The sequence below is a fragment of the Saccopteryx leptura genome, chromosome 8, assembly GCF_036850995.1.
Source record: "Saccopteryx leptura isolate mSacLep1 chromosome 8, mSacLep1_pri_phased_curated, whole genome shotgun sequence".
NCBI lineage: Eukaryota > Metazoa > Chordata > Mammalia > Chiroptera > Emballonuridae > Saccopteryx > Saccopteryx leptura.
The window spans coordinates 48,791,038-48,805,571 of record NC_089510.1 but is presented as its reverse complement, the minus strand read 5'-3'; the positions used below and the strand labels follow the sequence as shown (position 1 = coordinate 48,805,571).

Genomic DNA, 14,534 nt, shown 5'->3' with positions numbered 1-14,534 from the left:
AACTGGCTCTGAAAGCAATTCTTACAGAAGAATTCCTAACAGGTTTATAGCAAAGCCAGCATTATGAGGAGAAGGTATGTATACAGCTACTCAAGGTGACTGCTATGTTTCAATGATCACTTTTTGACTTAAATTTAGTATTTTGATGTGCATACTTTTAAAAAAAAGTTAATTTGGCCTTCAGTCTGTCTATTCAGCCATTCAAAACAATCTGTCTTGACCACCAGGCACTATATTAGGCACTGGGGATCTACCAGTGAATAAGAACTGCAAAGACCTGCCCTCATACTTTACAGGGGGGGGGGGGAGGGAGTATAAACAGCTCTATAATATAATCTCTGGTAGTAGTGGCAGGTATGGTAAAGAGAAAACAAATCAGGGCAGGGAAATAAGTGTGAGGAATGGTGTTGCTGGAAGGCATCTTTGAGGAGATGGTTTTTGAGCAAAGATCAGATGAAACAGTTCTGAGCCACATAAATAGCTTTGGGGAGAAGTCCATGTTACAGTAACAGCAAAAGCAGTGCCCTGAGGTGGGAACAATTTTAGTATATTTGGAAAATACAATAGTAAGATAACCAGTGTATTAGTTTTTTGTAAAGTGATTTAGCCTAAACATGGTGGTTCTTAGGGTGGTAAAGGGTAAGAAAGCTGCCATCTTTATAATTTTTCCTTAGGATGTTGAAGATATGTTTCTTTGAATTAGCAAACATTTTTATGACATTTTAAAAAATTTTTCTTTTTAATGAGAGAAACAGGGACAGGCAAGAAGGGAGAGAGATGAGAAGCATCAATTCTTTCTTGTGGCACCTTAGTTGTTCATTGATTGTTTTCTCATATGTGCCTTGACTGGGGGGCTCCGGCAGAGCCAGTGACTCCTTGCTCAAGCCAGCGACCCTGGGCTTCAAGCCAGCAACCATGAGGTCGTGTCTATGACCCTGCATTCAAGCTGGTAAGCCCACACTTAAGCCAGCTCCCTTGGGGTTTCAAACCAGGGTACTCTGTGTCCCAGTCCAACATTCTTTCCACTGTGCCACTGCCTGGTCAGACTTTGATAAGATTTCTTGACAGCTGAAAACAATATTGGTGGTCTGGGCTCAAAGATGTCTCATCAGGATGGCCCCAAGTTGGCTCTTTTATTGAAAAGTGGTCCAGATAACTAAGGAGAGATAATCAACTAGTTTTATGAGCTGACATGATTCCCCCTTCTAGTTTGGCCTGTCTTGACCATACCCTAAAGGAGTAGCACAGGATAACCAGATACCAGGTTGTCTAAACAAAAGAGAATATAAGAGAAAAATTTTGGCTGATGGAATTGTAAAGTGCTCCCCTTTCCTTCCAGATATGACAGCAGCAGGGAGATAAAACCCTTACGTTCACCATGTTCCTGCTCATTTCAGCTGTTCTCTGTAGGTGCCACATTCAGATGGGAAGGGGGAAAATTAGTTACCTGTGTAATTAGTTATGGATCATGTGAAAGAAAGGACACACCATCTTTGCTTAATGATAGTAGGAGATACCCATTCAAGAACAATTTTTTGCAATTGTTTTTATGTTAGGAAATTAAATGGTCTTGCGGGAAAAGATACTATAGCAAAAGATCAATTGGGTGAACTGGGGGTACTGGAAAAGGAAAGGTTCTTGACCAGTTGTCTGGGTGGCTGAAGGTGGGTAAATGTGTCAGAGAGGAGGGTAAGTCACACGCATGAGCCTGAGGAGTATGTTCCTTAGTCTTCTATGTACTCTGGTTCCGTGTTGTATTCCCTAAGCTTCTTTCCCTCCTACCCATCAATCACCACCACCTCACCCCCCATTTCTATTTACGGAGTAATGATGTGCCAGACACTGGGTGCCAGAGATAGTGATGTTCAGAGTTCATTAACCAATAGAAGGCAGGCAAGTCAATACTTGTGACACAACGGTGTTCAGATACAGAGGTGAGGTAGGATAGGGAGTGATCAACTGCTTGGAAGCTTCTTTGCAGCGGTAATACAAGATGCATTTTGAAGGAGTACTAAATGTTTGCCACATGGACAAAAGAGGTGGGGATTCATGCAGTGGGAACAGGATATAAAAAAAGTCGAGGTATGGTTTTGCACTACATTTTTTTTCTTTGTTTTTAGAGAGGCTGGGGGAGAGAGACAGGAACACTGAGCTGCGCCTGTGTGTGCCCTGACCGGGGAATCAAACCAGCAACCTCCGCGCTCCAGGACAAGCTCCCACCAACCAAGTTATCTGGCTAGGGCTCAATCTTTACTGATTTTTTTTTTTTTTTTTTTAAAGAGAGAGGAAAGGAGAAAGGGGAGGGGGAAGGGAAGCATTTGTTCCACTCAGTCATGCATTCTTTGGTTGCTTCCCATGTGTGCCCTGACGGGATCGAACCCGCAACCTTGTTTTGGGATGATGTTCTTAACCGACTGAACTAACCAGCCACGGCTGCACTAGGTTTTTAAATAACTAGTTCAGTAATGGTGGGGATCTAGGTGAGGAATAGATTACAGGGGAACTTGAATTCCTCATAAAGGGGCTTGAATTTTCACTATCTTATCAGTCACAGGTTCTCAAAGGGGCGATGCTTGGATACTAAATCAGAACTACTGAGTCAAAATCTTGAGGGTGAAGCCCAATAACACATATATGTCATAAGTAATTCTTAAGCAGACAGGTTAAGAAAAAGTTCCCAGAACTTTTGTGGACAGAAGACAGCTAATGAAAGATTTTAAGCCGAGAAATTGTGACTCTCAAGTCAAGGGTTCTCAGAGAGTAATCTGGACCACAGAATTAGCATCATTGAACCAGGATCTTGTTAAAAATGGAAAATTCGAGCCCTACCCCAAACATTCTGAGTCAGAAAACTCTGAGTGGAGCCCATAAGTTTGTTTTAACACTGTCTTCGAGTGGTTTTGAAGAGAACCACTATCCTGTTAGACAACTCTGGCAACAATAGGTAGGATAAGTTGGGAAGTGGGAGGATCTCAGTGAGACTTAGCCAGCTATTTAAAAAGTCTGCAGGAGAAAGTAGAAGGTGGGGTGTCACCACCGGGTGAATAGGTAATGTAGGGAAAGTATATGGAATGAAAAGAGAAGGGCAGAAGCAGGCGTCCCCAAACTACGGCCCATGGGCCGCATGCGACCCCCTGAGACCATTTATCCAGCCCCCTGCCGCACTTCCTGAAGGGGCACCTCTTTCATTGGTGGTCAGTGAGAGGAGCACTGTATGTGGTGGCCCTCCAATGGTCTGAGAGACAGTGAACTGGCCCCCTGTGTAAAAAGTTTGGGGACCCCTGAGAGGAAGGGGAAGCTTTCAGCAGAACAAGACCAAGAAAATGGAAGTCCAAGAGGTGAATGAGCGGTCCAAAAGAAGGAATGATCACCTGTATCAAATACAGAGTTGGCTGCTGGATTTGGTTATTACGTCATTGGTGACTTTGGCAGAAGAAATTTTAATGGAGCAATGGGAGTGGAGATCCGACTACAGTTGGTCCAGAATAGAGAATTGGAATGAAGAAGTAATGAATTGGAATGAAGAGTTCTGGGAGCCGTTGGGAAAAGGAATAGCACTTCCTCTGAGCTAGAAGGGAAGTTAAATACATATGGATAAGGGTGAGTCATGATAGGAGGTGGACGAAACATCTGATAGTGTGTATAAACTTATGTGAAGTAAGAAGCGATGATCAATTTGGGGGTTTGGGGTGTCCATGTAGGAGGGAATTGGAATAGTGGAAATAGCCTTTGTAAGTTTTGAGAATGAGGTTACTGCTGAGGTGGTAAACCATGAATTTCCAAAAGCTTTCCTACCATCGTCTTATGATCTCTGGTCAGACTCAAAAGACAGAGTAAAAAATGGGTGATATGGGTCCTGGTTCTAGTTTGGAGGTATGCCAAGCAGGTGTGGCTAAAGGACTAGTGTTCGAGGGATTTAATGGTGCTGGTGAGAATAGCTGAGGTGCCTTGGGGTCTGAAGAGGCTGGGGAAGAAAGTCTGGTGGGGATGTTGTCTGTCAGAAAGAGTAGGGGTGGACCAGGCATTAGTAATCCAGAGCAAGTAGAAGGGAAGAAAGAGCAGGGATAATAGAAGTTCTGAGAATGGAATGTGAGTATAGGACCACAGAGTTCTGGGTTGTGAAATAGTCTGATGTGTAACCATGGAAGAAATGCCCCAAACTGAAAAGTAAAAGCTGTTAGCAATTGTGGCAAAGCTGTCAGTGGGTTGTCCTCAGGAAGACTGAGGTCATCCAGGATGACGGTGGGACATGAGGGAGAGAGGAAGCAGGGAGCCTGGTGCCAAACACTTGGAAACTGGAACACTGACTGCATCATGGCCACAAAGAATGGTAAAAATTAAGATAGCTGGATGCCATACATTTTGGTAAAAAGATTGTGTGAGATGGAAAGACACATGGTGCTGAAGAGGGAAACTGGAGAAACATCTCAGCTCTTTGTAGTCTGTGTAACCTGTGAAAATGTACAGCCTTTGGTTCAGGGAAATAAATGTTCTCAAGGGAGTGTCAAGTTTTACTGAAATCCAGGAAGTGGAGGCGACATTCAGTGAGGAGACTGTAAGGAGAGAAGTTGTTCTAACTGGGGGAGATTAGGAGAGAGGGCAACTGTGAGGCCAGCTGGGGAGGGGGGAGGGGCACCTAGGAGAGAGAAACAGAGAAGGGGTCTGGGGGTACCGAGGAGGAAAAGGCATTTAGGGCAGTAGGGAAGGCTGCCAGGGGCAGGCCTGGGAAGTGTGAAGTTCTCAAAAGAGTATTGTTACCAAAGGCTAGTGTTTTTATCCCCTTGGCTATGAGATGTTCACTGCAAATATCACCAGCTTGTGAGTTTTGGCTGCATAACTGTTTTCCTAAGGGTCTTATTTCCACATATTGAGCGCCCCCTCCCATCTTTTGTGATAATATTTGCCAAGATAACAAACTTCTGGGTTATTTTTTTTTTGAATCTCCAGAACATCATTAAAAGTCACTCAGATGAAAGAACAGTTCCCCTGGATTGAGTCACGTAATAGAAACATTGAGTTCACTGCTGTGTAGGTGGACCCAAACTTCCAAACTCCTTACGCTGTGGGGTTTTAAGAAGCAATCGCTCTTGTTCTCATTTTTCATCCCAATATCCTTTGACTTGTACTAAGTATCTTGGGTGACGTGTGATTGCAACTATGAGAGTGAAGTTGCAAATGTTTGACAATTATTGAGGTAAAATAAAAACAAGAAAAATTTACTAAAGCAAATTATCAGGACTTCACCTGTGAAATCTTGAAGTAATAATAATTAAAAAACATCAAACTAGAACAATGAGCCTGATGTACATAATACACATTTCCTATTATTAATTTTGATGACCCAATGTTTGCCTCTACTTCACAGTGCCATCATAAGCATTACATTTTATTTCATTTATTAGAGTACATTTTTTAAAAGCATAACAATCTGTTTTAATTACACTTAAATGTCTTTAAGGATAGGTTTAATATTTATACTTTTTTAATAGAAAAACATTTTTGATTATATCTTTGGAAACATATTCATCAAGCTCAACAGCTGAAATCATGTGGCTTTCTAATAGACTCCTTTGAAAAAGTGCGTTACCTTGCAGAATTATAAGCCAGGAAGTACTATGGCATTAAGTTATTGCAAAGCGTTGATTCATCCAGTAAAACGCAGGGCTGGTACTTCATGGTTTTCTTACATTTAGTTACATCCTCCTTCATCCTCCTAGAGAAGAGATCCCTGCATTACTCATTACCCTCAGGGCTACCAAATCATCTACTGTGCGCTAATCAACCTTTGGTGTTCCCCAGTTTAGACTGAAACTGATCTTAGGTAATTACCCTTCTACCGGCTCTCATTCTTCCTACTTAGAAAGGTGCTCACTCCCTCTTCTGGCCTGACTGCTAGAAAGGGTGTTGACAAAGGACACATTCTTTGTTATTCCACATTTTGAGCTGACCTTCCCACTGGAAGTGCCTAAAACCAAGCTATTGCCAACACGTAATCCTAAAATTCATACTGTCATCAGACAGGACAGGCTGTGGTAAAATCTAGCTCTAATCAATCCTGGTGAGACTTGGACCTACCCTAAACCTCTCCCATTCCAATCCCAGATAAATGGATCTTTGTTTCCCAGGAGCTCTTTAGGTAGGAACGCAAGGCCTGTGTAGACAAATGACTGTCACACCCAATTTTAGCCAAATGTGATCATCATGTGCTAAACATTACACATGAAGCTGGCAGTTTATCCTGGACCTAGAACTTCATGATCGACAGGAGATAACCCATTTTATGATGGTGGAAGTCTCTAAAATCACTTTCCAGGAGTATGCAACACTGGTATTACCGTGCACATTTACAGAGCTCCAACGGGACTTCACAACCAAACCAGTTAAGACGATGCAAAACCTCAGGACTGTTTATTCTTAGCTATGACTCTAATTTTTTTAATGATCAAGCGAAAATCTTAGCGCCTGAGTGTCTCCCTAGTACTTTTATTGGGTTTGCAATTGTGTATAGTTTGATTCAGTAGGTGACTTGAACACTATTAACAATCCTATTAGAAGATGCTAGTTGCTACATCCCCCCCATTCTCTTTTCATTTGGTAACTTAATGGTTTTAAATCTTGCTCCTGGTTGTTTGTATGCTGTTTCCTTTGCTACCATCCCTCTCCCCTTTTTCATTAGATTCTTCAAGGATTTAAGAGTTGTAAAGTACCCAGCACAGTATTATTAAGCTCTTGATAAATATTGTATGTTGAGAAATTTTGACATAATCAGTGTTTTGAATTTTAGGCTAACAGTGTCTTAATGGGTTTTTTTTTTTCATGTTCCATGTGAAGCAGAGAATAAAAATCCAATTCCTTCTATCTAGTCCATTTGGGAAAGAAAAAAAAAAAAGGCTGGCCTAGGAAGGCCATTTTGCCAATAAATATAGAATATTATCTTCTTAAGCAACCATTAACACTGAAAGAAAAACTTCAAATTCGACATTTAAAGTCAGCTACCCCCCTTTTGAGGACTGATGATCGACTTGCAGCAGCCCTGTGGGGATGTGAGTCTGCAGCCCTTTCTGGGCACTGTGTGTGTAGATCCTCCTAACAACAGCAGCACCTGTTCCGCCCCACCCTGCCCCGTCCCTGGATGAGATCTGATTCCCAACCAGCCATTCCAAAGGGGTTCCTTTCTGAGTCCCAAGGGGGGTGACCAGACATGTAATCTCAGGGCATTTTGAGGAACAATTTCAGGGGTAATATCTAATAAGTATTTTTGCACTGGAATGGAATTTCCTCCACTCCAGGCTAGCCCCAGCCCACAGGAAGTTTAGGACTATGTTTGTGACAGTTGGGCGAGGGTCAAAGAAGTCCCCACTTCAGCCGTGGGACACCGACTGAGAGGTGAGTCCACTTCCAAGGCCTTCTGTGTTGACTGGTTAGGAAAGCTCCGAGCAGGAAATAGCTCCAGACAGTTGTCATCGTCTCATGATGACACCCACATACTCACCACACTCCCGGAGATGATGCTACAAATGAAAGATGTCAGTCTAAGGAACATGGCAGCCATTTAATAAATCAACCTGGGTGCCTCAGATTGAACTCTCTTGTTAATTATGTGAATAGTGGCTTCTCAGCCTATGCCAAATAAAATATATATCCTCTAAACATTACAAACAAAAGTTTAAAATAATCACAAAATAGTTTCAAAATTCATTCCTCGGCTCAGAGTTCTGATGGTGAAGCAAAGTGCAGTTCCCTTCCTCTATCACATTCTAACTGGGACATGGTCTTTATCAAAGCGCAGACACCACAGTGCACTGAGATTGATATAAAGCCTATCTGCCCACATTTCCTGATAAGGCAGGAATGTGTACTTTTCAAGTCTTCTGTACATGGCCTTTCTCATCCGTCACCACTATATTTCTTCACCTTGCTTCCCGGGGGGGGGGGGGGGGGGAGCGGGGATGCTATAACCTAGGATTTTTCTTAGGGGTTAACATCTCATTGGCTGTGGCCCAATGTCCTGCTCACTTAATCAGAATGCAAAGACACTGACCAGAGGCTTATTGACTGCTCCCCCTGCTCACTCATCTCAGGGCCTCTGAAAACAGAATTCATCAGCTGGCCTGCCCCTGCTATATACAGACACTCACCCCTGCTGTAGACACTGGCTTCAAAGGTATAGGACAAAATTTCTAAACTGTTTGTAGGGCTTATCAGGGAAGAAGAGAAAGAGGAATATGTAACTGTGGCAGGGCACCAGATACCAACTCCTCACTGGAGGGGGTAACTAGTTCATCTCCTACCCAGCCCAGCACCAGCCTTGGTTGGGAGGCCTGCCCAGAGGTAGTGCTGACTCTTAGCGAAATTTCTGCAATGACTGAGCTTCTGGACAGAGAGTTAAGCCAGACTTGAACCTGAGAAGAGGTACAAAGGGCTAAAAATAGCTCTATTTTTCTTTGTTTCTCAAACAAGACAGTTGTCTTAGAAGGTCTGAAAGTGTTGATATCCTGATGGGTTTTGCCTTGAGATGGAGTTCTGTGAAGCCCTTGTTGGGGGAGCACCAAAAATCTTCCAGCAGGTTATATTAGTTCTTCTTCCTCTCTCCAGCCGAAAAGGAAAGAGCCATTTGAAGTTCTAAATAACGGACATAAAATCGTATTGGTTTATTGCCTCTGCTTTTATATGGATAGGAGAAGGGCAAGTTTGAGTGTCTGGGGTTGGTGGTGGGTGAGGGGGACTGTGGAAGGGTGCCTCAAATCTGTTCTTGAGCAGTGAAGGGAGAGGGAGAAAGGAAGGCATCTGCTACCAAAACGAAATACATTTTCCGAAGGGCAGCTGTCATCAAGTGGCAGGGATGGCCACCGGCTGGGGCTCTTCCCCACCCCTCCTCGGGCTCTGCCTTATCTCCTCCTGCACTCCTGCCCCAGCCCAGTGCGGAAGGAGAGCGAGCTGAGCTCGAGGTGTCTGGTGCTAATGTCCCACCAGTTTAAACACGTTCAGTTTGGAGTGTAGTTCTGTCTATGGGCAAGGTTTTCCTCTATATGACACCCTGTTTGTGGACTGTGATACTGGAATGAAAGCAGATCACTTCACTATTGCACGCCTAAAAGAAGATCCTACACATTTCACTGGGGTAACCCTCACCTCAGCCCCCACCTGGCCCACCTATTGGATTCCTAAGTCAGAGATAAAAAAAATAGTGGCAGTTGGCATCCCAAATTAATAAAAGCCAGAGCCGGAAGTCTTCTTAGATTGTGCCAGTCTCTGAGTTTGCTCTTGAGTATGGGTTCTGATTTTCTATGCTGGTGTCTGGTGCCATCTCGGGCAGGTCTGCAGGGATCCCAGGGAAAAGGCCGGAGGAAATCCACCCACTGGGAGATTTAAGGGTATGCTAGTTTGCTTTTCCAAATCTGCTTCTATCCTGGATAGTGCACTTTTACACATGCTTCAAAGAGCTTTAAAGAGCATGAGGAGGAGGCCCTCAAACCTCAGTTGCAACATTTTTTAACACAAACAAGGGATCTCTCTTTCAAAAGTTCTTATCACATCCAGCTTGCCGCAGTACAGATAATAGCCATGGGGGAGTAATGCAACTCACAGCCCAGGATCTCACTGCAGGCAGGCATGTCATCTTCTTCCTCATTAATATATGACCACCCTGCTGAAGGAAGACAAGCGGCCAGAAATAAGCCCGCACTTGGCTAACCTGTGTCTGCACTACGGGGAAGTTGGCCCCGAAACCAGTTCCAGAGGAATCGTGGCATTTTCTCAGCCACCAGCAGATGCACTGACATCACTCTATCTGCCTCCCACTTCTTCCATCCAGAATCACTGATCTCCGCTGGGGCTGGTAAAAGCAGCTGGTGGAGGTCTCCAGTCTCTGGCCATTCTTAGGAATGGTCATTTTATTCCTCAGTGTAACCCCTTCTGGTGTGACCCACGTGTTTTCTGCCAACTCCCCACAAAGAAGGCCAGGGGACACTGTCTGGGTGGGACTTCTGATAGGGGACAGCAGGAGCTTGGAATCTGTCACTGTGGAAGAAGGAGGTGGATGGTCCATGATGGGGAAAGGAGGGCTGAATAAGATTAGGCTCTGAGGTCTTCCTGGCCTCGACCTGTGGAAAGGCTTAGAACCCCCTGATGGTCGCTCTATTTTTGAAGAAAGAAGGTTGTCCCCAGAAGGTTCTGTCTCTGATGTGCGTTTCCGGCACTGCACGCCTGCATCCTGGGTGGGCAGCGGGCCGGCCAACCCTGGTTCTGGGGAACGGGCGGGTCCCTCACACGGATGGGCTGCAGAGGCATCCGCCGGCGGAGCCTCCGTGTCTCCTGCATCTTGCTTTGGCTTCTCTTCCTTTGGACTTTCCGCGGAGGAGAGAGGATCGTCTTCGGCAGGTTTCCAGGAGGTGTCTCCGGCCGAGCCGGGTCCCTCCTGGGTCCTCTCCGGAGGCGGGGCGCCGCCCTCCCCGGGGCTCTGCGAGGGCAGCGGCCGTGGGATCTGCGTGTACTGAATCTTGGGTGGGATGACGGGGACGGCCCTGGCCTGGCACATTTTGACCATGAAGGAGGTTCTCACAGCCGACACGCTGACGGGAGCGGAGTTACGGCGGCCCGTCAGGGCGTGAGCTACAGCGTCCAGGTCCGGAGGGTCCTGGGGGGAACCGCTCCAGGGGTCCCCTTGGCAGTGAGACGAGGTTGCCCGTGTGCCCTCTGAGTCCTCCGGCTCCGAGCGCCGTGTTCCGGGTGAACCGGAAGAGGCCGCGCTCTCAAACCGGAAGAGGCCAGTGACGGGAATGGCGGAGTCCAGGTTGAGGGAAGACGGCCTGGTTCTCCCTTTCGGGGGCCCGCACTCGGCGCTCCTCCGCTGCCACGCCGGGGGGTGCTCTCCGGGCGCGGTGCCGCCCCGCAGGCCGGGCGAGCTCTCCTTGGCGCTCTCCGCTCTGGGAACACTATCTTGCTCAATCCGAGGGTCACAGTGTCCCTGGCGTGTCCCCAGTTCCTTCCCCTCTGCTAGGCTGACAGGGCCGGTTTCTGCCGGTTTGGGCTGCAAACCACCTGGTCCCTTCTGGCTGGGAAGAGCCTCCGTCCCTTTCAGGCCAGACAACTCGCTAAAGGGTCTCAGGGCTTTCTCACCCCATCCAGTGATGTCTCTCCTGGGTGCCAGGGGCTGCAGGGCATCGGAAGTCCGCTCTGCTTCCAGATTAGCACAGCTGCTGGAGGCGGGGGCCTTGAGCGGCCACTGGCTCTCCGCCGTGGTTTTGCTATCCAGGGAATGGCTCTGACGAAGGCTAGGCCTGTGGCAAAGCCTCTTCTCCAGCTGGTGCCCCTGAGGGCCCTGTGCCTGGGCCTCTTGCACACTTTTCAGGGTAGGGGAATGAAGGGGACTGGTCACCCACTGGGGCTCCTCCCACGGCTCCACCATCTCCAGGCCATGCTGGGCAATGTCTGTCACAGTGTCGTCTTCGTCACAGTCTGAGGGCTCCTGTACTGAATGGGCCACCTCCTCCTCTCCCTGTGGGGGGGCCTCAACCGCCCTTGTTGGGCTTGGCAAACCAAGGCCTCTTCCATCAGGAGCAGCATTCTTTGACTTCTGTGTCTCACTTTGTCCCAGAGAGGCCTTGTCTCCCTGACAAAGACTGGGGGTCCCTGGACTGCCTTTGGACGTCAGCTGGTCCACACCTGGATTTGTCCTCAATTTCTTTGATGAGTCTTCCCTCTCAGGGCCATCCCTCGATATCTGGCCTTCAGGTGCCTCCTCCAGAGGAGTTGGAGGGGGTGGAGCAGGCAGGCTCAGAGGAGACAGGTTTCCTGGGTCTCCCACCTCCTCCCTTGCTTGTGGAGAAGCCGTCTCAAATGAAAGAATTTCCAGAGGAGCCAGGCTGGTGGGGTCTGGGCGCTGGCCTTTTTCAGTCTCAGATCTATGGAGGCTGCTGGTTGCCTCCAGCTTTTCTTTGCTGGCTGCTGTGGGAGCCCCCTGTGGGCTCTGTGTGGCTGGATCCTCCAGCGGGGCGGAGACTGGAGCTGGGGTAGAGACACAAGGCAAATTGCCAGCAGGCTCTGGGGGAGCAGAAGGCCTTGGACCTGACTCGAGAATGGGCTGAGTCTGGCTCGTCTTTAGAGCAGGCGGTGGCAGCGAGGACAGCTCCTCCTCGGATTCAATGATTTTCAACTCCTGTTGAATCTCAGGCCATATCAAGGTGCTGGCCAGATCATCTTCATCCTGAAAAACATCAAGAAACTGATTATTTTAGACCCAAGGACTCTCAGAGCTGTCATCCTCACCGTCTGCCAGGAGAGCGAAGAGACTGGAGCAGGGCCAGGCTATGCCGCCTCGGTGAATAAGGAATACAGCTGTAACAGTAACTGGGTGTTTATTCAGTGCTTACCACGGGCCACAACATACCGCGGGCCCGTACCTGCGGTTCCGCATCTACAAGTTCAACCAACCCCAGATCGGAAACATTGGGGTGGGGGGAGGAATGTTATTTGCTGCTGACACGTATTATGTAGTTATGCCTTTATATCTGTACTGAACACATACAGACTCTTTTCTTGTCATTATTTCCTAAACAATATAGTATAACAACTACACAGTATTTGCATTGTATTAGGTATTGTGAGTGATATAGCGATGATCTGAAGTCATGGGGGGTGTGTACAGGTTCTATGCAAGTGCTACACCATTCTGTATGAGGGAACTGAGAATGCTGGATTTGGGTATCCAGCGAGGTCTTGGAACTAATCCCGCTGAGGATACCAAGGGTCAACTGTACTTTTTTTTTTTTTTTTTTGACAGAGATAGAGTCAGAGAGAGGGACAGATAGGGACGGACAGACAGGAAGGGAAAGAGATGAGAAGCATCAATTCTTCATTGTGGCATCTTAGTTTTTCATTGATTGCTTTCTTATATGTGCCTTGACGGGGGGGGGGGAGGCTACAGCAGACTGAGTGACCCCTTGCTCAAGCCAGCAACCTTGGGGCTCAAGCCAGCAACCATGGGGTCATGTTTGTGATCCTGCGCTCAATCTGGCGACCTCGGGATTTCAAACCTGGGTCCTTTGTGCCCCAGGCCGAAGCTCTATCCACTGCGCCAGTGCTTCATGGACAGCTTACTCCTTCTTCCTGGAAGTCTTTCTCTTTCTATTCCCCCCCATTCCTGCCCAGTCCCCTTTCTTCTAACTAAGTTCTCTTTTCTTTAATCAATTAATTAATTTATTTTTATTTAGACAATTAATTTTAACAGGGTGACATTGGGCAACTAGAGCACATAGATTTAGAGAAAACATCTCCACATCATTTGGACAGTCGATTACGTTGTATACCCATAAGTTCTCAGATCAAGTATCTATTATCTATGCTTCTGAGAAGCCTTCCCTGAGCCTTGTGACCCTCCTCCTCTCACTGACTGGGTTGGGTCCACCTGTTACACATTAGCACAAAACTTCCTACTTCCATATCACCCTAGAAATCACTTCTTCAGTGACTTTTCAACTACTAAGCTGCCAGCTCCAGGAGGGCAGAGACAGTGACCATCTTGCACACTGCAGTGATCCCAGTGCTCAGCTGAGTGCCTGGCACAAAGTCGGTGGCGTGTATGTGATTTTAAATGAATGAATGCACTGGTGGCTTTACTTTCCCCTTGAACCCATCCTGGTTCTCCTTCCAGTGCCAACTTGATCTATTTCTTAAAGCAATGCCATTCCTTTTGATCCTTCCCAGAATTTAATCACTTGAGATACGAATTTAATTTGTTCTGTAACCAAGCTCGTAAGTCAGTCAACTCGTATATCAAACCGCCGATACTGGACCCGTGCGCCAACGCGCCAACTAGTGCCAGCTTCCCGTATCATGACTCGTATCTTGGAATTCTGCTCGTATCTCAGAATTTCGCTTGAATCTCGAACAAAAATATGGACCGAGTTGCAGCTCGTATCTTAAAAATTCATAAATTGGTCTGTTCGTATCTCAAGGTACCACTGAATAATCTCTGTGTCCTTCTCCTTCTGCAAATGCAAACATCTTACAGGAACCCTATTCAGCCTCCTGCGGCCACGGTGGTGTCCCTGTACTGCCCTGCGGCCACGGTGGTGTCCCTGTACTGCCCTAACTCCCAGCACTTGGGCCTTTTGTGCATGTCCCAGGAACCAAAACCCTGGAAGCAAGTTAAAGAGCTGCCTCCCCACTTTGGCACCCCCCCCCCCAGGTCACAAAGCTGTCTCCCACAGGCAGGCAGGACTCCGTCACAGGAAACCTCCTCGCACCTTCAACTTATGCATGGACACCGCCAAAATCCTTGGAAAATTCCACCTCTAAAAAGTGAGAGGGGTTTAGTAAGCCCTGGCATCACGTTTTAATTTCTCTAGCAAACAGAGGAGGAAAGGCTGGACTCTGGAAGTATTACAGAAGATTTCACACACATAGACCCTGGTCCTCCAGGATGTCTGCAAGGAGAGAGCTGGCTCCAGGAATGGTCATCATCTTTGGGACCAGGGTATGACAAGGAGATTTTGTGCTGCTTCTGGGATTGAATGGCATTACAACCCTAAGGC

At 47.0% G+C, this 14,534-nt stretch overlaps 1 protein-coding gene across 1 annotated transcript in view; it reads right to left on the bottom strand.

Moving 5' to 3' along the window:
- Nucleotides 1-5,379: 5,379 nt before the first annotated feature.
- The window catches only part of ARHGAP31 (Rho GTPase activating protein 31), a 117,986-nt gene continuing 108,831 nt past the window's right edge, over nucleotides 5,380-14,534 (bottom strand). Inside the window, exon 12 of the mRNA XM_066347772.1 lies at nucleotides 5,380-12,205. Within this exon, the coding sequence (XP_066203869.1) occupies nucleotides 9,782-12,205 (2,424 nt within the window). The 3' untranslated portion in view covers nucleotides 5,380-9,781. The remainder of the gene's footprint in view (nucleotides 12,206-14,534) is intronic.